The 20,984-nt window shown below is 40.1% G+C and overlaps 1 protein-coding gene across 1 annotated transcript; it reads left to right on the plus strand.

Annotated features, from left to right (window-relative positions):
- The first annotated feature begins 598 nt into the window (after window positions 1–598).
- On the plus strand, window positions 599–10,175 carry THOC3 (THO complex subunit 3). The gene is made up of 6 exons (XM_024742176.1): window positions 599–927; window positions 1,727–1,883; window positions 3,295–3,499; window positions 6,846–7,007; window positions 7,127–7,227; window positions 9,596–10,175. Exons 1-6 carry the CDS (start codon window positions 661–663, stop codon window positions 9,757–9,759), a joined length of 1,056 nt encoding a protein of 351 aa, XP_024597944.1. The 5' UTR covers window positions 599–660; the 3' UTR covers window positions 9,760–10,175.
- Window positions 10,176–20,984: the final 10,809 nt, after the last annotated feature.

The raw sequence follows: 20,984 nt of genomic DNA on the forward strand, positions 1-20,984 counted from the left end.
GAAGGCCACAAAAGAAATTTAACAATATTTTTTGGAAGGTATGGGTGTGAAGTGTGGGGAATAGTCTAAAGGGCATGACACAGGCAGACATTTACTTTTCACTCTGTATCTTATATATTTTTGCATATATAATCATGTGAATATAGCCCCTTCTAAAAGCAAAGAATTTGCATATTTAAAAACATCCCCAAACCCCTTCCCAACACAGTGTCCTTATCCGGCACAAGTTCACCAGCTCGTCCTTCTCCAGCAAGAAATTGAGAGCCTTCAGCTCTAAGAGATGTGGCTGACAGGTGGGGAGCACCCCTAGAAAAAAGGTGTTTCTGACTGACGGCGAACGGAGGTTTAGAAGAATTGCGTTGGTTTATTTCTTCGATTAAACAGGGATACAAATATATATACCAAGTAGTAGGTAAGGGGAAAATAAAGACCCTAAAAACTTTCTAACCGTTATTTGTAAAGAAAACTTAAAGTGGAACCCTATTTGAAAAGGCAAAAGCGGGCGCGCGCTGCAGGCTGGGACTTGTAGTCCCTTCTGGATGGTCCACAGTGCGGCTGCGCGGAAGAGTGGGCGCTCTCCCGCGCGCATGTGTGCGGCGGCGGCGGCAGGGCTGACTGCAGTCCGGTAGAGTCAACACAGCCGGTGTCAGGCCGTTCGGCATGGCGATCCCCGCGGCGTCCTTGGGGCCCTCGGCGCTGGGCCAGAGCGGTCCTGGCTCGATGGCTCCCTGGTGCTCAGTGAACAGCGGCCCGACACGGTACGTGCTCGGGATGCAGGAGCTGTTCCGCGGCCACAGCAAGACGCGCGAGTTCCCGGCCCACAGCGCCAAGGTGCACTCGGTGGCCTGGAGCTGCGACGGGCGTCGCCTGGCCTCGGGGTCCTTCGACAAGACGGCCAGCGTCTTCCTGCTGGAGAAGGACCGGTTGGTGAGCCGCTAGGACCCGGCCCAGGCTAGGGAGAAGGACTGTGGTAAAGCGAGGTGTGGTGGCAAGGAGAGAACGGGGGTGAGGAGTGTGGAGGTGAGGAGAGGGGAGGAGGGTGAAGGGGTGTGGAGACGAGGGGCGTGTGTGATGCGAGACAGAGGAGTATGAGGGTGAGGAGGGGGTGAACGGGCTGGGGTGGTAGGGGGTGAAGATGGGGATGCTGGAGAGGAGGACTGGTGGTTAGGGAAGGTGGCCGTGTGTAGGGAGTGTAGTAGTAAGGAGGTGTGAAGATGAGCGGGGAGTCGCGGTGCGGGGATAGTGAAGACCGGGGGTGAGGAGGATGGATGGATGGGCGGTGAGGAGGATGGTGGGGGTGTGGGAGAGTGGTGGGAGGAATTGTGTGGTGGTGAGGGGTGGCTAGGGGCAGTGGTGGTGGGCTCACTGTGGTGGTAAGGAGGGCCTCTCTGAAAATGATAGGGCCTCCATGGCAATGAGCAGGTGGGTTGGGACCCCTTGGTGGCAGAGTAAGGGTAGAAAACCAGAAAGAAGGAGGAAGGCCAGGGAGAGCAAAAGAGTAAGGGCATTGATGTGGAACCCATACTCAGAACAGTTCAGACTGATTGGGGAGGAAGGGAGGGAGGATTTTGGAAGGAGTTTGGGGGAAGAGGCTTGGAAGGATTTGACTCTCTAATTACCCAAACTTTTGTTGGTCACAAGATAGCTCTGTTTAAATAAGGTTGAGAAGTTACATGGGGAGGCAGGTACATATGGGTGAAGTGACATCTGTATTCTGTTCTTTCAGGTCAAAGAAAACAATTATCGGGGACATGGGGATAGTGTGGACCAGCTCTGTTGGCATCCAAGTAATCCTGATCTCTTTGTCACTGCATCTGGAGACAAAACCATTCGCATCTGGGATGTGAGGACTACAAAATGCATTGCCACTGTGAACACTAAAGGTGACTATTCAGAGAGTGGGCAGTAGGAAGATAAGCTACTTATAGTCATTCAACAAGCATTTTGCAAGTATCTTCTCTGTGCATGACCCTGTAGGTATAGGACATCCTGAGCTGAATAAGACAGTTTCCAGCTCCAAGGATATTAGGGTTTAGTGCAAGGAGAGAGACATATGTATAAAAAAAACACTAACGTAATATGACGTGGTCATCCTATAACGGAGAAGTCTACAAAGTAGATACCCAGAATGGAAATGCTTAAGTCTGCCTGGGGGAGATAGGGAGGGCCTCACAGAATTTGAGCAAACTCTTAGGGTAGCCATATAGATTTAGTGGTCAGGGTGCATTGGGTGAGCAGCTCTAGCAGGGAAGAGCATGTGCAAAGGAATGGAGAATTTGGGAAACTGCTGATAGGCTAGAATGGCTGATCTTGGAATAAATGGCTTTGATGGTCTGGGAGAAAATGACCTGGAAGTTGTGCAGTACATTTACAGACTGTTTTTCACCACGTATTACCTTATAAACCTTGAGGCCCTTTATTAAATTTTATTGACTAAGATGTTATTGATTATAAGATGCATCAGTATTTTATGGACCATTAGGAAAGAAAATAAAGTTTTATTTATCATATAGTCATGATACACCGAAAATTTTGAGATGTATCCTGATGCATTCTAAGATACATTATAGGTAATAAAGTGTGAAAAAATATGCATCTTAGAATCAGTAAAGTTGATGAAATTTTTAATTGATGTATTCAATGTGGGCTACTGGACTTTATTGGCAAGACTTGTACCTGGGGGTGCAATGATGTGGTTTCCCCAACTAGACAACTGGTGATATGTGAGTGATTTAGGTGGTATATGGATGAACATTAAAAACTGATTGTGTATATATTTTAATGCCTACTAGAAAAAAAGAACTAGCCCATAGAATTTATTACTAAAGTAAAGCTATTTAAGTAAAAATTTGGAGGGTCAATTTTAATAAAAATCTGGAGTGAAGAAAAGTATAGCTGTTACATGGATAGTACAAAAATTGTGAAAATGGCATGTGAATGACTGGAGTTTGGGAAGTGCTGGTGTAAGAGTTAGAGGCTTTGGTGTCAAGTCTGGGTTTAGATCTTGGCTCTGTTACTTCACAGCTTTGACACTTCGGCTCATTTCTCTTCCATTTTTTCATCTGTAAAATGGGGGTAAAAAGTGTCCCTTAAAGAAATGTGAGAACTAAAGGGGGACATTTGTAGATGAATGTGCTGGACTCCCAGTTGATCTGTAAGTGGTAGTGCCCTTCTGTTGACGAGGACCTTAGTGAATGAGCTCTGGCGATAGCTCTAGTTTTTCTGTGATAACAAAATAAACTTCTGGAGGATTATGGGCTAACATTATCTTGCTGATTATATGTGGGTTCCCAGGGGAGAACATCAATATCTGCTGGAGTCCCGATGGACAGACCATTGCTGTAGGCAACAAGGATGATGTGGTGACGTTCATTGATGCCAAGACACACCGTTCCAAAGCGGAGGAGCAGTTCAAGTTTGAGGTCAATGAAATCTCCTGGAACAATGACAATAACATGTTCTTCCTGACAAATGGCAATGGTTGTATCAACATACTCAGGTGAGGGGTTCTAGCTGAAGGGACTGTCATATCTTTGCACTGGGTGCTGTGGTGGATACCAAGGTGAATTAGATGTGAGTCAATTTTGAAGGACCCAAAAGGACTAATACAGTTGACCTTTGAACAACACGGATTTGAACTGCTCAGGTCCACTTATATGTGGATTTTTTCAAGAGCAAATATTACAGTCCTACCTGATCCGGGGTTGGTTGAATCTGAGATGTGGAACCTTGGATACAGAGGAACCATGGATACAGAGGACCAACTAAGTTATGTGTAGATTTTTGACTGTGCAGAGAATTGGCACCCCTAACCTTCTTGTTCAAGGTTCAACTGTAGTAATAAAGAATTCTAACCTCTCTTGAGCACCTTTGAACTAGGCACCTTATATTTCACTGAGTCCTCAGAGAAATCCTAGGGAGTCGATGGTGTGCTTCCCATTTCACAGATGAGGATCAGGGACTCTGAGTCACTAGTCAGCTGGTGAGCACTAGAACTGGATGCACTTGGAATTATAGCTAATTCGTACCCTTAAAGTCTCCACTTAAATATCACTTCCCCTCCAGGGAAGCCATCTTCACCCCCAAGGTTAGAAACTTATTTTGTGTACTTCCTGTTGGAAGCATTTCTCATTCTACATTATAATTGCATGTTTATTTCTCTATATCTTCCATTAGACTGTAAACTCCATGAAGGTAGGGACTGTATTTAACTTGTTTACTATTAAATCCCTAGTGCCTAGCCCAGTATCTGCTACACAAAATTAGGATCTCAGTGAATATTCTCTAAATGAATGAAACTGTGGAATTGAAATTGAGATCTGTCTGATTCTGTTCTTTCTGTTATCTTGGGTGAGCAATGCAAGGCAGAGTGAAATAGGCTCTGTGTGAGAGCCTGGGAGTTTGCTGTAGAATCCCAAGGAAAGAAACTTATATTGATTGTGGCAGTTGGGGGTTGAAGGAGGCAGCTTCTGAGCTTGACCTTGAAAGATTAGTTGAATTTTAAGAATCAGCAAAAGGGAACTGCACAATGGACAAAACAAGTGAGAATTAGCATGATTTATTTAGAGAGTAGTTGGTAGATCAGGGTTGCTGGGAGTGGTGGCAGATAAAGTATCTGAAGAGAGACGTCCTGAAACGGGAAGATAAAGCTGAAGTATAATTTGAGACCAGGTTATTTGGGTCTGGAATTCTATGCATAGCAATTTGAACTTTATTCTGCAGGCAGTGTTTTTTGTTGTTGTTTTTTTAAAGCTTTTTTATTAGAAAATAAAACAGATACAGAAAACCATGAAATATAAATGTGTAGCTTAATGAACTATTATATGCTTAACACCTGTGTAACTCCACCAGGTCAAGAAATAGTACTTTGCTGGCCACCTCAGAAGTCTTGCCATGGGCTTTGTCCTTCCTAATCAAAACTCCCTCCCCCAAAAACAGTCTTGATTTTTATAATATTTCTTTGTAGTTTTAGCTACCAAGTGTGCATCTCTAGATACTCTAATTTTGCCCACTTAAAAAAGTTTGATATGCCTTTTAAGTCAGCTAAACTACGGAGTCCCCCTCCATCCCTTTCTTTTACTTAGGACTTAGCTGTTGAAAAAGCAGGCTGTTAACCTGTGGAGCTTGTCCCAGTCTGGATTTTGCTGATTCCAAATGCTTGCTTATTTGTTGGAATTTAAGAGACATTTCCTCTAATCTGTTTGGTTACCCAGGAATATAGTTCATTTAGAGAAAGCAGGATAAATGGTTGATTCTTTCCCTTTGTCATTAGGTAATGAGTTAGTTCTCTGTCACCTCCAAAGATGATCGATCACCTAGGGTTTTTTAAATAAAAAAGAATCATTATGGACTCATGGATTTAAGCATGGTAGAAGTGTTTCAGTCTATCGTAATCATTATCCTTATTGAAGCTCAAATTATCTTATTTTTGGCAAATGGGATCCTCTTCAAGTTGGTTCCTGAGTCGTTTTTTCTTTTTTTTTTGACATAATCCTATTAGTCTTCAGTTTCTTGCTCTCTGGTATGACAAGATATGCCAGGTTCATCTTATGTTTTTCCTGCCTCAAATCTTTAATCAGAAAATTCTGAGAATTCCTGGATTCTTCTACTAGAAAATAATATTGGAGCTAAGAATGTCCATATTGTTGGGTTGACTGTTTATAGACCTTTCCAGTGGACAGAGCTAAGAAGTATATGTATTGTATATACCTTAAAGATAAAATACTTTGTGAATTCATACTGATAACTTCCAGTTAAAATCTCTTTCCTTCCAAACTGAGTGCTCTGGTTCTCAGAGATGCAGGGGATTATAGAATTTGAATATCCCATGGTTGCTTATTACCTTCATCCCTTGTTACACATACAGATATTTCAGAGTAACAATACTACCACCACCACCACCACCAATATGATTGCTTAAAATAGTAAATTTTGCTTTTTGAATATGCTTTCCTCATTCTTCCTCCATTAAAAAAAATAGTCAATACTATATATTGTCAGATTATACAGCTATCACATATTATACCTTAAACATAATATAATTTCCACAAGAAACTACGTATTTAATGCTCATTACCAGCCTGGTAAGTCTGGTACATCTCTAGTCACTGATTGTCAAAACTCACTTTCCAGTTTTGATTCCTCAGGAAGAGTTCAGGGGAACAAGATTCCCTGAGTTCATACTTATTATAGCTTATATACTTCTAAAATTTTAAGATATGTCATGGGGCTTCCCTGGTGGCGCAGTGGTTGAGAGTCCGCCTGCCCATGCAGGGGACACAGGTTCGGTTCGTGCTCCTGTCCGGGAAGAACCCACATGCCGCGGAGCGGCTGGGCCCGTGAGCCATGGCCGCTGAGCCTGCGCGTCCGGAGCCTGTGCTCCGCCACGGGAGAGGCCACAACAGTGAGAGGCCTGCGTACCGCAAAGAAAAAAAAGATACTTTATTATATTGTGCTTATTATTTGAACTTTTTATAATTAATAGTTTCGCTAGATATAAACATTTCAATTCATATATTCTTGCTGGTGTATCTTAAGTATGTTACTCCATTTTCTTTTCGCATAAAGTGTTACTGTCAAAAAGTCTGATGACAATCTAATTTAAAGTCCAGTAATTTTACTACTATACGTCTTCTTGTTGGTTAGTCTGGGTTCATATTCTCAGGTATGTGGTGTTTCAGTGTATTGTTTGACATCTTTTTATTTCAGGAAAGTTGTTTTGAAATTCCAGTCTTTGATATTTGTTCTGTTGTCTTACTTCCATTTTCTTCTTAGTGTCTCCTCTTACCGTCTTAGTACCACGGTCCTCTTCCCCCAGTTTGATTGCTGTTTGTCTTGTTTCTCAGCTACCCAGAGCTGAAGCCTGTGCAGTCTATCAACGCCCATCCATCCAACTGCATCTGTATCAAGTTTGATCCCATGGGGAAGTATTTTGCCACAGGAAGCGCAGATGCTTTGGTCAGCCTCTGGGATGTAGATGAGTTAGTGTGTGTTCGGTGCTTTTCCAGGTAAGCAGCTCTGCCAGCACTTTCCTTGTTGGATAAATTTGTTTTATGTCATGTTGGGTGAAACTGGGCCCTCCTCTCACTGGGATATTTTAATGTCTCCTCTGTCTACTCTGTTATAGGCTGGATTGGCCTGTGAGGACCCTCAGTTTTAGCCATGATGGGAAAATGCTGGCATCGGCATCGGAAGATCATTTCATCGACATTGCTGAAGTAGAGACAGGTAACTATAATGAGACTCCTCTGTCTTTCATTTCTGGCCATCAGGCCTTCTCCTGTCATGTGTTTTCATCTCTGCTCATTACTACTTGGCCAGCACTAGTATAAATGGGTATTAGCATAAATGCCAGCATTAGCACAAACTCCTTAAGGCAAGTTTGTTTATTATGACTATTGTAGTCAGGTAATGGAGGGAGCAAAGAATTAGGAAAGAAAGGGGCAGGTCTGAAAGAGAGTGATTAAAGAAAATATTTTACATTTTATTCAGTTTTAATTCTTCCATTATAACAAAATTTTTGAAATACAGAAAGGGAGAAGAATGAATGAATAAATGGATGGATGGATGAATGAGTGAATGATCCCACCATTTAAATACAACCTCCTTTGGCATTGCGGGATATTTCTATCTTTGGCCTGTATGTGGACTTAAAAAATACATATATACATTTTATAATTTAAGAAATTATTAAAATAGATGTGATTTGTTTTAAAAAGCAACAAAACAGAACTTGAAAATAGAAAAATGAGAGGTGAGTATTCATTTTACAAAAGAATTTCCCCAGATTTATTTTTTAAAGCAGCTTTATTGTTTTTGGAAATACATGATACTTTATTAAAAGAATTCAAACTATATAGAAAACTTCAAAGAAAGTAAAAAGTTTGACATTCCACGATTTAAAGAGTGCCACTCTTACAGCATTTTGGTGAGCATTGTCCAGCCATCCAGACATGCAGCTCCTTCATGTCCCCTCGTGTTCATGTGATGTAGGCGTGCTCTCCTGCTGCTCTGGGGCCCTCCCTCCTCACCTGCAGGATCTTACAGCTTCTTACATGGCGATGGCTGTTGAGCTCTACTGCTGTTTTTAATGGGGTTTAGAATTCCGTTGGCTATACCAGTATATACCTAAGCTGCCCCACTCTTAGATGGCTTCTGGTCTTTACACCATTATAAATGATTCTTTGATGAGTATCATTTTACTTATGTAGTAATCCTTTTGGGTAAAATTGGGATTGCCGAGTCCAAACTGCTCACATCTTGTCAGGAACCAAACTTCCTTACAGAAGAGTTATTGCAGTGTTTATCGCAGCAGCAACGCATGCATGGAGTTAAAGGCCGAAAGGGAAATGGAAGGGGAGTAGCAGCCTCCGACACCATTTTTTATGTCTGTGTAACACAGAAATTTGCTCAGACATGTGGCTATAGATTGCCATATCCTAGCATTATGAAGAGTGGTTAACTGTCCCTGAAATAGATTACTTAAAAGAAAAAAAACAACTATATACAAAGCAGAAACAGACTCACAGACATAGAAAACAAACATGGTTTACTAAAGGGGAAAGGGAGTGGGGGGAGGGATAAATTAGGAGTATGGGATTAACAGATACAAACTACTCTATGTAAAATAAATAAGCAACAAGGATTCACTGTATACTGCAGGGAACTATATTCAATATCTTGTAATAACCTGTAATGGAAAGTGATCTGAAAAAAAACAAATCAAAACTAAATCACTTTGCTGTACATGCTCTACACCTGAAACTAACACAGTATTGTAAATCAACTATACTTCAATTAAAAAATCTTTATACACATACACACACATATGTATATATGCATATGTGTGTGTATATATATATATATAAACAGCTTTATTCAAATACAATTCACATACCATATAGTTGACCAGTTTGAAGTGTATAATTCAGTGTATCATGCATTTTTAAATCAGCACCACACTGTGAACATTTTACTACATTAATCTTAACTCTAAGGTTGAAAAAATGTTAAGCAGGACTAAAAAAAATGGCTTTGGAAAAATTATGTTTAACTTCCACAAGTAGGAAGAAAAATTTTTGGAAAAAAAAAGTCCTTGTGGTTTAGTAGAAAGATCTGTGGCTTTGGAAACAGACTGACTTCCTGTGCTGACTCTGCTGTTTCCCTTTTTATTTCCCCTGCTGCTTCCTTGAGGTGTGACTTAACTGTTCAGTCACCTGTTTCTTTATAAAATGGGGTTTAAAATCATTACTTGCCTTGCTGGATTGTCATTATACTTTATTAAGATAAAGTATAATCCATCTGATTCATAAGGGGTGCTCAACAAACAGCTGCTGTTGCTGTTTTTTCAGGAAGGGTAGAATCGGGTTCAGAGCACAGGCTCTTAAGTTAACTGGCCTGCGTTCACATCCTGCTCTGCCACCCACTGCCTCGTGACCCCTCTGCGCCTCAGTGTTCTCTGCAAAATGGGGTAGTAATTGTACTTATCCTATAGGGTTATTAAGCAGATTAAATGATTTAATGTAGGTAAGTGCTTAATGAGTATGGTCTCTTATTATTAATGTATTGATTGGTTTCTCTATATTGATTTTTATAGGAGACAAGCTGTGGGAGGTACAGTGTGAGTCCCCCACCTTCACCGTGGCTTGGCACCCCAAAAGGCCTCTACTGGCATTTGCCTGTGATGACAAAGATGGCAAATATGACAGCAGTCGGGAAGCTGGAACTGTGAAACTTTTTGGGCTTCCTAATGATTCCTGATAGGGGGACCTGATGTATGGAGAAGGCCCAGGCAGAGGCAGGCTTCCATTGTATAGTTAGTTTGGTCTGTTCTCTTGGAGTTGGTGGGCACCTAAAGTATTTATAAATTGGTATAAATTATACAAGTCTTTTATCAGGCTGCCCATTCCAGTCTCCTTCGTATTTGTTATGGTAGCTGTTCCCGTTCCTTGCCCCCTGCAGGAGGGCTCTGCAGTGATGACACCAGCATACCTTGTCCTGTCTTTCTGCTTTTGGGGATATGGTGGACTTTGTTGGGCTTGCTTCTGCTTGCCACCTAGTTTGAAGGGGTGGGTGAGGAAGGGTGAGACAGGGATAGAGATTTTTTATAATAAAAAAGAAATACATTTACTGTTGAGAATTGAGCATTTAATAAAACTGACTTTTTAATTATGGGACTTCTAGGACTTTAAAAATTATGGTAACATTATTATTTTCTTATGTTTTTTTTAATTTTTATTTTATTTTTTTATTAATTTAATTTTTATTTATTTTTTTGTTATCCATTTTATACATATTAGTGTATACATGTCAATCCCAATCTCCCAATTCATCACAAGACGACCACCCCCCGCCACTTTCCCCCCTTGGTGTCCGTACGTTCGTTCTCTACATCTTTGTCTCAATTTCTGCCCTGCAAACCAGTTCATCTGTACCATTTTTCTAGGTTCCACATATATGTGTTAATATACAATATTTGTTTTTCTCTTTCTGACTTACTTCACTCTGTATGACAGTCTCTAGATCCATCCACGTCTCTACAAATAACCCAATTTCATTCCTTTTTATGGCTGAGTAATATTCCATTGTATATATGTACCACATCTTCTTTATCCATTCGTCTTGTCGATGGGCATTTAGGTTGCTTCCATGTCCTGGCTATTGTAGATAGTGCAGCAATAAACATTGGGGTGCATGTGTCTTCTTGAATTATGGTTTTCTCTGGGTATATGCCCAGGAGTGGGATTACTGGGTTGTATGGTAGTTCTATTTTTAGTTTTTTAAGGAACCTCCATACTGTTCTCCATAGTGGCTGTATCAATTTACATTCCCACCAACAGTGCAAGAGGGTTCCCTTTTCTCCACACCCTCTCCAGCATTTGTTGTTTGTAGATTTTCAGATGATGCCCATTCTAACTGGTGTGAGGTGATAACCTCATTGTAGTTTTGATGTGCATTTCTCCAGTAATTAGTGATGTTGAGCAGCTTTTCATGTGCCTCTTGGCCATCTGTATTTCTTCTTTGGAGAAATGTCTATTTAGGTCTTCTGCCCATTTTTGGATAGGGTTGTTTTTTTTTTTAATATTGAGCTGCATGGGCTGTTCATATATTTTGGAGATTAATCCTTTGTCCGTTGATTCGTTTGCAAATATTTTCTCCCATTCTGAGGGTTGTCTTTTCGTCTTGTTTATGGTTTCCTTTGCTGTGCAAAAGCTTTTAAGTTTCATTAGGTCCCATTTGTTTATTTTTGTTTTTATTTCCATTACTCTAGGAGGTGGGTCAAAAAGGATCTTGCTGCATATTATGTCAGAGTGTTCTGCCTGTGTTTTCCTCTAAGAGTTTTATAATGTCTGGCCTTACATTTAGGTTTTTAATCCATTTTGAGTTTATTTTTGTGTATGGTGTAGGGAGTGTTCTAATTTCACTCTTTTACATGTAGCTGTCCAGTTTTCCCAGCACCACTTATTGAAGAGACTGTTTCTTCTCCATGTTTATTCTTGCCTCCTTTGTCATAGATTAGGTGACCATAGGTGTGTGGGTTTATCTCTGGGCTTTCTGTCCTGTACCATTGATCTATATTTCTGTTTTTGTGCCACTACCATATTGTCTTGATTACTGTAGCTTTGTAGTATAGTCTGAAGTCTATAGTCTAGAGTGAGAGGCTTCTATTGATTGTGTGATTGACAGCTTAGAAACACCTTGAGGCATATTGTACTTACTAGGTATTAGGCACTGTTGGAAGGGAGGAGGGAGAGGAAGAGAAGGAACTTGAACTCCAGAGGAGAAAAGGCTATAAGGACATAAACCTGAAGCAAACTAAGCTATGGTTGATTTTTAACCACTTAAACTTGACACTATAGATGTCCCCCTTTTCAGTGACACACAGGGGTAATGACCACCTATCTAATTTGTTGTCCACACCAGAACACTTCAATAGTGTAAGGAGGTGCTCTAATGCTGTAACATCAGGACAACAGGTATAAACTGGAACTGCCCAAGGCGGCTTGGGGTATGTGGTCACCCTGCACGAGGGCAGTGACACTGATACTGTATGGAACGAGGTGTAGTCTATACACAGAGACACAGTACATCTGCAGTGGACAATATTAATTTCATTGTAACAATGGCAATACTGTCTTGTTTTGCAGCTTTTATTGTCAACTTGCATGTAATAACAAATAACTAACCTAAACTATACTTAGTATGTATTTGCATTAACTTGGTATGTACTGAAATGTACTAGTATGTACTTAGTATATATTAGGCTCTAAGTGCTTTTGCATATATTAACTCATTTAATCCTCTGAATGGCCTTATGAGGTTGGTGCTAATATCATTCCCACTTTTGTGAAAAGGAAGCTAAGACAGGGAAGGAACTTGCCCAGGCTGTACCTAATTTAGGGTTGGATTGAGGCTTTGAGTTTAGGCTCTCTGCCTGCTGTCTTAAACCTTACTCCCTACTGACTCTCAAATAACAGAAGACTTAACTGCACATAGAACAGAATATAAATTTCAACTTTGACAATGTAAAAGCTAGGTTTGGAAGGTAGACAGGAGGTAGAAAGAAGGAAAGATGGTATGAATGTCCTCATTTTACAAAGCGTGACGCTGAGAGAATTTATAGTTGATCAACAATTTAGGTTTTTAAGTATATCACTACAAGTCAGAGATCCTGAGCAGTGGAATAACTAATGATGACATAACTTTACTAAGCAGTGTGGAAACAGTGTAAAGGAACTAAACCCTTACATAGTAAATTAGAAAATGAACAGATAATGCCTCCAATTTAGTTAGAAAATCATCATGTAAGAGTATTACTTGGAAATGGGGAAGAATTCAAAATAACAAATAGTTGGACCTCCCTGGTGTCGCAGTGGTTAATAATCTGTCTGCCAAGGCAGGGGACACAGGTTCGAGCCCTGGTCCGGGAAGATCCCACATGCCGCGGAGCAGTGAAGCCTGTGCGCCACAACTACGGAGCCTGCGCTCTAGAGCCTGCGAGCCACAACTACTGAGCCCACGTGCCACAACTACTGAAGCCCGCCCGCCTAGATCCTGTGCTCCACGACGAGAGGCCACTGCAATGAAGAGTAGCCCCTGCTCACCGCAACTAGAGAAAGCCAGCACGCAGCAACGAAGACCCAACTCAGCCAAAAATAAATAAATAATAATAAAAAAATAACAATAGTTGACGTAAACCTCATAAAAAAGAAATCCAAACAGCCAGTAAACACAGAAAAGTGTACGACTTCATTAAGTAATAAGAGAAAAGTGAGTCAAAACCAATGAAACTACATGCCAATCAGTTTGACAAATACATAAATAAAGTGTGGTAGTATCAGGTATTGTAGACCTGGAGTACTATGGGAATCTTCTACCCTGCTTATACTGGAGTACAAATCGACACAACTACTTTGGAAAGCATTTAGCACTCTCCATCTACTGAAGGTATATAAATAGCCTGTGACCCAGCAGCCCTCACCCCCCCGCCCTGTGTAAATGCACTGGAATAACCGGTACAGCAGGATTCCTGGCCATGATTTGCATTAGCACAAACTGAAAACAAACTAAATGTTCATTAAGAGTCAAAAATTAAATAAATTATGTGTATTCGTACAGTGGGAAAACTGTCAAGCAATAAAATTGAATGAACTAGAGCTACAGGCTGCAATGTGGATGAATTTTTTAAACAAATGTTGAGTGAAAGAAATAAGATAGAAAAGACTTCATATACTATGATAGTCTACATAAAGTTAGTTGTTGACAAAACTAAACTCTTGTTAGGGATGCATGCAGGTTAAAGGAAAGGATTGTCAAGAAATGAGGATGGTGTTTAACTGGGAAGAGGGAAGGAGATTGTGATGGGAAAAGGATATGGGGGGGGTTTTTGAGATGCTGACAAGTATCAATACTTTCAGATTCGAGTAGTGTTTATGTAACTATTCTCTTTTTATTTGTCACATTGACAGTTTTGTTCTGTGCACTTCTCAGTACACATATCGTATTTTACAATTAAAAACCTGAGTAAAGAATCGGTCGCTTCTTGAGTGCTGGATGTGGGAGTGGGATGAGACCATTTCATTTTAAGCCCTTCACTACTGCTTGCGTTCACATGTTCATTCATTCAGCATTAGTTGAACATATTCTGTGTACCAAGCACTCTTCTTATTTTATATGTGTTTTAACTCATGTAATCCTCACAAGAGCTCTGTGATATGGGAGCTTACCTCCATTTTATAGATGAGAAAGTTGAGGCCTAGAGTTATAGAACTCGTCCGAGGTTATATAGCTAATGGGTAGTGCCAGGCCCATTTGCCTCAGAGAATCTGAATTTTTACAATATAATCTAAAAGAGAAATTTAATTGCTAATTATAAGAAAAAACATTGCACATTAAAGAAGATGACAAGTTTTCATCTATCCAGTTAGAGAAAAACACAGTCTGTCTTTCACACACGTACATCTTGTATTGGCAGGGATTTTCCTTATTAAGCAATTATTTATTGACCGTCTACGTTGTGCTAGGCACAGGTGCTGGGGATAAACACTTAATAAAATACACCCCCTATCTTCAAATAACTTGCACTCTACGTGAGGAAATAAGCCAACAGTTGTAGTAGAGGTTATATACCAAGTGATACATCGCTGATGGCAGTATAAAATCTCAGAAATCTTTTGGAAAGAAGTTTGGAGATAGGTACCTCAGAGCCTTAAAAATGTTCATTTGCTTTGACCTCAAACTCATTTTTATGGATTTATTGCAAGAACGTTATTCTCAATATGGAAAAAAGCTTTCATGCATAAAACGGTTATTTTGTCTTATAATATTGAAAAGTTGGAAAGAATTTAAATGTGTAAAGTGGTTAACCAGTAAACCCACTCAGTGGAATATTTTGTAGCCCACACAAAAAAATCAAGGTTATGAATCCCCTGATTATATGAGAAATGATGGATTTCAATGTTAAATGGAGAAAAGATGAACATAAAATTTGATATCCAATATGATGGGTGCTTTGTCCCAGAAAAATCACCCTAGCCGGTGTACAGAAGGGAGAGCAGATGACAGGAAGGAAAATTATTCCAAAGCCTTATCATTAGTCTTACTTATTTAATAGAATATCAAGCAATTTTACTTTCTAACTTTTTTGGTTCCATATTTCCATGTAAGGGACATGAATTATTAATACTTTGTGGGAGGAGGGTACACTTTTTCACAAAAATTTAACACTGTGTTCTAATTCCCTCCACTAGAGGGAGAAACTATCTGATTGTTTATCACTGCATAAGAAACCACCCTGAAACAGTGGCTTAAAACAATGAAAATCGTTTATTTTGTTCATGAACCTGGAGGTTGAGTAGAATATTAATTCTTTCACTACACTCTTACTGACTGAAAACAGTACCTATCTGACTAGCTCACAGTTCTGTAGGTCAGAAGTCCAGGCACAGCGTGACTAGGTTTCCTGCTCAGATCCACACTGGAACATGTGGGTTCCCTCCCGAGAGTGTTAAAGCATGTGAAATGTAAGTGGAAGACATTGAGCCCCAGACGTTGGATGTTCACCATAGTTTGTGTGGGTCACAGAGCTGAAATCTAGATGTCAGTCAGGCTGTGTTAGCACCCAGAGGCTCTGGGAAAGAATGCCTCCAGGCTTCTTCGGCTTGTTGGCATAATTCAGATTCTGCAGTTGCAGGACAGAGGTCCCCATTTCCTTGCTGGCTGTCAGTCGGGGGACAGTCTCAGGTCCTAGAGGCCTCTCGCTTGCCTTCCCTGCCGCAGCATTGGACTTCTTCAGAGCCAGCAATGGAGAGTCTCCCTCTTGTCCCTTTTGTACTTCAATTCAGGAAGAGTTCAGGTCCTTTTCATGGGGTGCCTGAGTAGGTCACATCCACCTAGAATAATCTCCCTATCTTAAAAAATCAACTGATTTTGAACCTTAATTCCATCTGCAAAATCCCTTCGTTGCAGCACCTAGATTTAGAGTTTGATTGGATAAGTGGAAGGTTTGTGTACTTCAGTAAGCAGGAATCTTGGGGGCTCTGTTAGAATTCTGCCTATTGCTAGCAGTGTCCCCACTTCAAAGACCGAAGTGTCTTAGTTCCTAAAACTCCTAAGAGAGTTTATCAGTGTTCATTTTATTTCAGTGACCTTGGTGAATGGGAAGACTACCACCTCCGTGAACAGGAATGGCACCCAGCTTCCTGAGTCCACAGTGTGGCTCTGCTACTTAGTGGCGTGACCTTGGCTGTGCTGCTCTACTTATTCTACTTCTCTGCCTCTGTTTCCCTCATCTGTAAACTAGGGCTTCCCTGGTGGCGCAGTGGTTCAGAGTCTGCCTGCTGATGTAGGGGACACGGGTTCGTGCCCCGGTCCGGGAGGATCCCACATGCCGTGGAGCGGCTGGGCCCAAGAGCCATGGCCGCTGAGCCTGCTTGTCCGGAGCCTGTGCTCCGCAATGGGAGAGGCCACAACAGTGAGAGGCCCGTGTAACGCAAAAAAAAAACAAAAACAAAAACATGGAGTTAGTGATCGTTCTTTCCTCGTAGGGTTTTTTGTTTTATACATTTATTTATTTATTTTTGGCTGCGTTGGTTCTACGTTGCTGCTCGCGGGCTTTCTCCAGTTGCGTCGAGCGTGGGGCTACTCTTCGTTGCAGTGCGGTGGCTTCTCTTATTGCGGAGCACAGGCTCTAGGCGCGCAGGCTTCAGTAGTTGTGGCACGTGGGTTCTAGAGCGTAGGCTCAGTAGTCGTGGCACACGGGCCTAGTTGCTCCGCGGCATTTCGGTTCTTCCCGGACTAGGGCTCGAATCTGTGTCCCCCGCACTGGCAGGCGGATTCTTAACCACTGTGCCAGCAGGGAAGCCCCCTTTTAGGGTTTTGATGATTAGATTAGTTCATACCCAGGGAACTCCAGGAACAGTGCTTGACTGTGAATTGCTTTAAAAGTGATTACTTTTTAAAAACATGCTTTTGAATCTGCAGTTAGGCAATTCAGGTATGTTAAACATGTTCATTAATAGGACTTCCTGCTATAAAAGACCCACAAATAAAAATAGACTTTTTCTTTCTTGGTCTTAACTTCTTATTTCTGACTTACTATGTTATACGCATATGCCTTTTATGGTGGGCTGCCACAAATTTATGTTGGACAGAGTGGAATTTAAATAAATCTTACCTATGCTAATTTGATAGATTTTGATAATTCATTTCACTAGCATGGTATGATATTACCAGTAGGAGACTAAACTCTGAGTTCACTTCTGGCTCTGCCCCTGAATCCTGATGAAACTAATAGCTGGAAAGGCTTTTGGATATTATACTATGAATTAGCTATAATATTGACTCTGTTTGTTTAGGAAAACCTGGAGGAGTGACTAAAGCAGTTAAAGGAGGAAAGAGTAATAAGACTGAAGGCTGACAGACGCGTCAGTGAGGTAAACACGTTTCTTCTTCTGCTTTTGAGAGTGTTCTGGTTTTATTTTGATTTGATTTTAAGCCATATACACATAATTTGTAAGCTTTAAAACTGTAATATGTTGCAAATTGGTTGTATCATATGGACTTTTGCATTTACTGGTATGTAGTGATCATATCTATATTCCAGAAAGCATGTTTTTAAAAATGTGAAAATCTGGTTTTGTGTGTGTGTGTGTATGTGTGTGTGCACTTTTATATGACATTAGCCTATTTCCTGTTCATGATTCTTTGATTCAAGAAGGCACTTTTTGTGCATATACTGTATATACAGTAACATAAAAGACACGATGAGACTCTCCTGGCAATGAATTAGGAAAGTGAATCCTTTAAATAAATTTAAGATATTGGAAAACTTCTAAGAATGCAATGAAAGATAAAAATATATACTATGAGAATTACATTAGGTAATGTGCATGAAAGCAGGGCATAATCTAAAAAGTTCTATCTAAATATAATTTATCACAGGGTGAGTGTAGGGAGGAATTTTTGAAAGTGCATCCATTGGATTGGCGGACACTCATTCAATAAATGTTGAGCACCTGCTCATGTAAGGCAAAAGGGGCATCATGCACATTAACGGCCTTTCTGAGAAATACTAGAGTTGAGCTTACAGGGGGTTTTAAGTGCATAGGTGATGAGCGGAAGGGGAAGAGTGCACGGGGGTGAATATTTTCAAGAAGCCAAAGAAAATATTGGTGATTGTACATTTAATAAATTGGGTTGGGTATGATTTAGGACTTTTAAACGTAAGCATTAGATATTTTGCTCACTAAAGTTAATTCTTAACATTCAGCAGAGTTGTAATATGTTTTGTTCAGATCAGATTCTATAATTCATTTTCTAATTTAAGAGAAACTTAAAGCAGGTAATTTTCTAATGTGGAATGAGGCTCCGTTATGAATTGAACTAGTTAGAAATGTGGTCTTTTGTGAAAGATCATTAATAAAACAATAACTTTGGTTTATTTATATACCACCTAAGTGTTATATAGGAAACTTTGTTGGGTGCCTGTGGGTTTTGGTTACTATGTGATATGGTCTCTGTCTTTACTGGTAGAGAGTTAGGTTAATTACAAATTAATTACATTTTGAGTGTTTTAGTTTTGTTCCTTGAAAATAGGCAAGACTACTTTTGATGACAATGAGAAAAAATCATGTCAGACATTTTTAGTCTTCTTTTATAGCTGGAACATGAAAATGCCCACTTAAGAAATACGAATTTCTCTTTGTCTGAAGCCCTTCATGCCCACTCATTGACAAGCATGATCCTGGATGATGAAGGTGTTTTGGGCAGCATTGAGAATTCTTTTCACAAGTTCCATGCTTTCTTGGATCTCCTTAAAGATGCTGGGTTAGTTCATTTCTCTTCATGGCGTTCTTCTCTTTGCGACTATAATGGTAGTTTGCTGAGGAACTGGAGCAATTTTCATCACTTCCGTGGCCATATTTAGTGTAATAATAGGTAATACAGTTGACTTTTTAAAATGAGGAATTAAATTTTTTAAGAAATGCAAATAGGGAAGCCTGCTTTGGTAGAGTGGGGAGCTCATTATAAAAGAGTAACCTGTAGATAGAGTAATTAGTAGGTGTAGTTTTTTGTAAAGATTAAATTGAAGGCAGTTTTCATTGAAAATATTCGGGAATGGATAAGAATTTTCCTATCTTTCATTTACTTTGCTTGTTTGATAAGTTTGAATTAAAGTTATTTTTGCCTTAGACATAAAAATTATTATTAATCTGCAGGGGAGATATAGGTCAGTCGTTCTCAACTGGGAGCAATTTTGCTGGAAGAGGGAAGTGGAGATTGATAGTTGATGGAGTGGTGTTTTGTCAGTGAATGAATTGGTGTTGGTGTTGGGAAGGAAGGAACAAACACATTCTTGGAAACTGGAGGAAATGTGGTAAAGAAGTGTGGGAATGGAGGTGTGAGAGGTAATGGACGAGGTGCGTGGTAGATGTTGAAGCTGCTAGTCAGACAGTGTTTAAAATGGAGCCGTAATAGGTAAGGAGATGGGATGTGTCCTAGAGGATGAATCTGGAAAGGGCTGAGAATTTGGGGGAGAGAGAGGCTTGTAGTCTGGAGTAGGATGTAGGCTTTTAAGATTTTAGAAGTACTTCATGATTGTAGGTCTGGGGAAATCTAAACTGCTCTTCTGTGATTATAATAACCTTTGTCTTTTCTCCTTTCCTCCTCTGGTCCAGGCTTGGGCAGCTGGCCACAATGGCTGGTATAGAGCAGTCAGATTTTCATTTACTAGGTCGTCCCCAGGTGAATTCTACTGTTAGTAGTCCACGTAAAGAAGAAAATAAGGCACTTGAAGAAGAAAAATCAGAATCAAAACAGGGTGCCCCAGGAAACCTAACATAGGTCTAAATCTTTTAAAATTATGTTTTTGTCTTCAAATTTTAATAATTTACTTATGTTTTTATTATAGCATATGGTGGTTTCAGTTACTTGACTGGAAGCCATTAGAGAAAGATTTATCTATACTTTTTTATTATAATGAAAGTTTTGGTGTACTTTTCCTTGTGACACTTTGCACCATTCATTCAGCTAGTGTTTACTGAGGGCTTCATATGTACAGTACTTTTCTGGGTGCTATTGCTTTCAGCAGTGAACAAAATAAAGCCTTTACTCTCCTGGAACTAGCACTCTGTGTTGGGAGAAAACATAAACAACAAAGCAGGGTAAGGGTTAAAAAGAGATGGGAATGATAAATGGAATAGTTTTACCATTTGGTTAAACATCAAACTATTATAAATCACATGGCCAGATGCCATTGAGGTATTTTAATTCACAATAACCAGAGAGCCTCAAACATTTACCAAGGCACTTAACCGTGTTTATGGATTACAGCAACGCTCTGAGGTAGGGAACTGTTACCATCCCCGGTTACAGATGAGGAGTCTGAGGAGACATTATGTGAGTTGCCCAGAATTACACAGCTGTAAGTAAGTGGGAAGCTGCAATGTGACCCGAACCCATACTCTATTTTTTTTTTTTAATGTATGGACTTTATTATGTTTCATTTATGTGAATTTTTTCTTTAAAGATTTTTTCTGATGTTGACCATTTTTAAAGTGTTTATTGCATTTGTTACAGTATTGCTTCTGTTTTATGTTTTGGCTTTTTGGCCGCAAGGCATGTGGGATCTTAGCTCCCCCACCAGGGATCGAACCCTCACCCCCTCCATTGGAAGGCGAAGTCTTAACCACTGGACCACCAGGGAAGTCCCCCTTATGTGACTATTTTTATGGCAATTTTTTAAAATTTTGTTTTTTTACTGACGTAGAGTTGAATTACATTGTTGTGTTAATTACTGCTGTACAGGAAAGTGACTCAGTTACACATTTATATACATTCTTTTTCATATTCTTTTCCATTACGGTTTATCACAGGATATATAGTTCCCTGTGCTCTACAGTAGGACCGTTTTGGTTTTTTTTAAATACATTCACTTTTTTTTAAATAAATTTATTTATTTTTGGCTTCATTGGGCCTTCGTTGCT

The sequence above is a fragment of the Neophocaena asiaeorientalis genome, unplaced genomic scaffold, assembly GCF_003031525.2.
Source record: "Neophocaena asiaeorientalis asiaeorientalis breed wild unplaced genomic scaffold, Neophocaena_asiaeorientalis_V1.1 scaffold259, whole genome shotgun sequence".
In the NCBI taxonomy this organism is placed as follows: Eukaryota; Metazoa; Chordata; class Mammalia; order Artiodactyla; family Phocoenidae; genus Neophocaena; species Neophocaena asiaeorientalis.

What these genes read in the sequence shown, in the direction of transcription:
- THOC3 (XM_024742176.1), top strand. Translation starts at nt 661, where the DNA reads ATGGCGATCCCCGCGGCGTCCTTGGGGCCCTCGGCGCTGGGCCAGAGC. An exon ending in TGCTGGAGAAGGACCGGTTG is followed by an intron (nt 928 to 1,726) that starts GTGAGCCGCTAG and finishes CTGTTCTTTCAG; the next exon opens with GTCAAAGAAAACAATTATCG. An exon ending in TGCCACTGTGAACACTAAAG is followed by an intron (nt 1,884 to 3,294) that starts GTGACTATTCAG and finishes GTGGGTTCCCAG; the next exon opens with GGGAGAACATCAATATCTGC.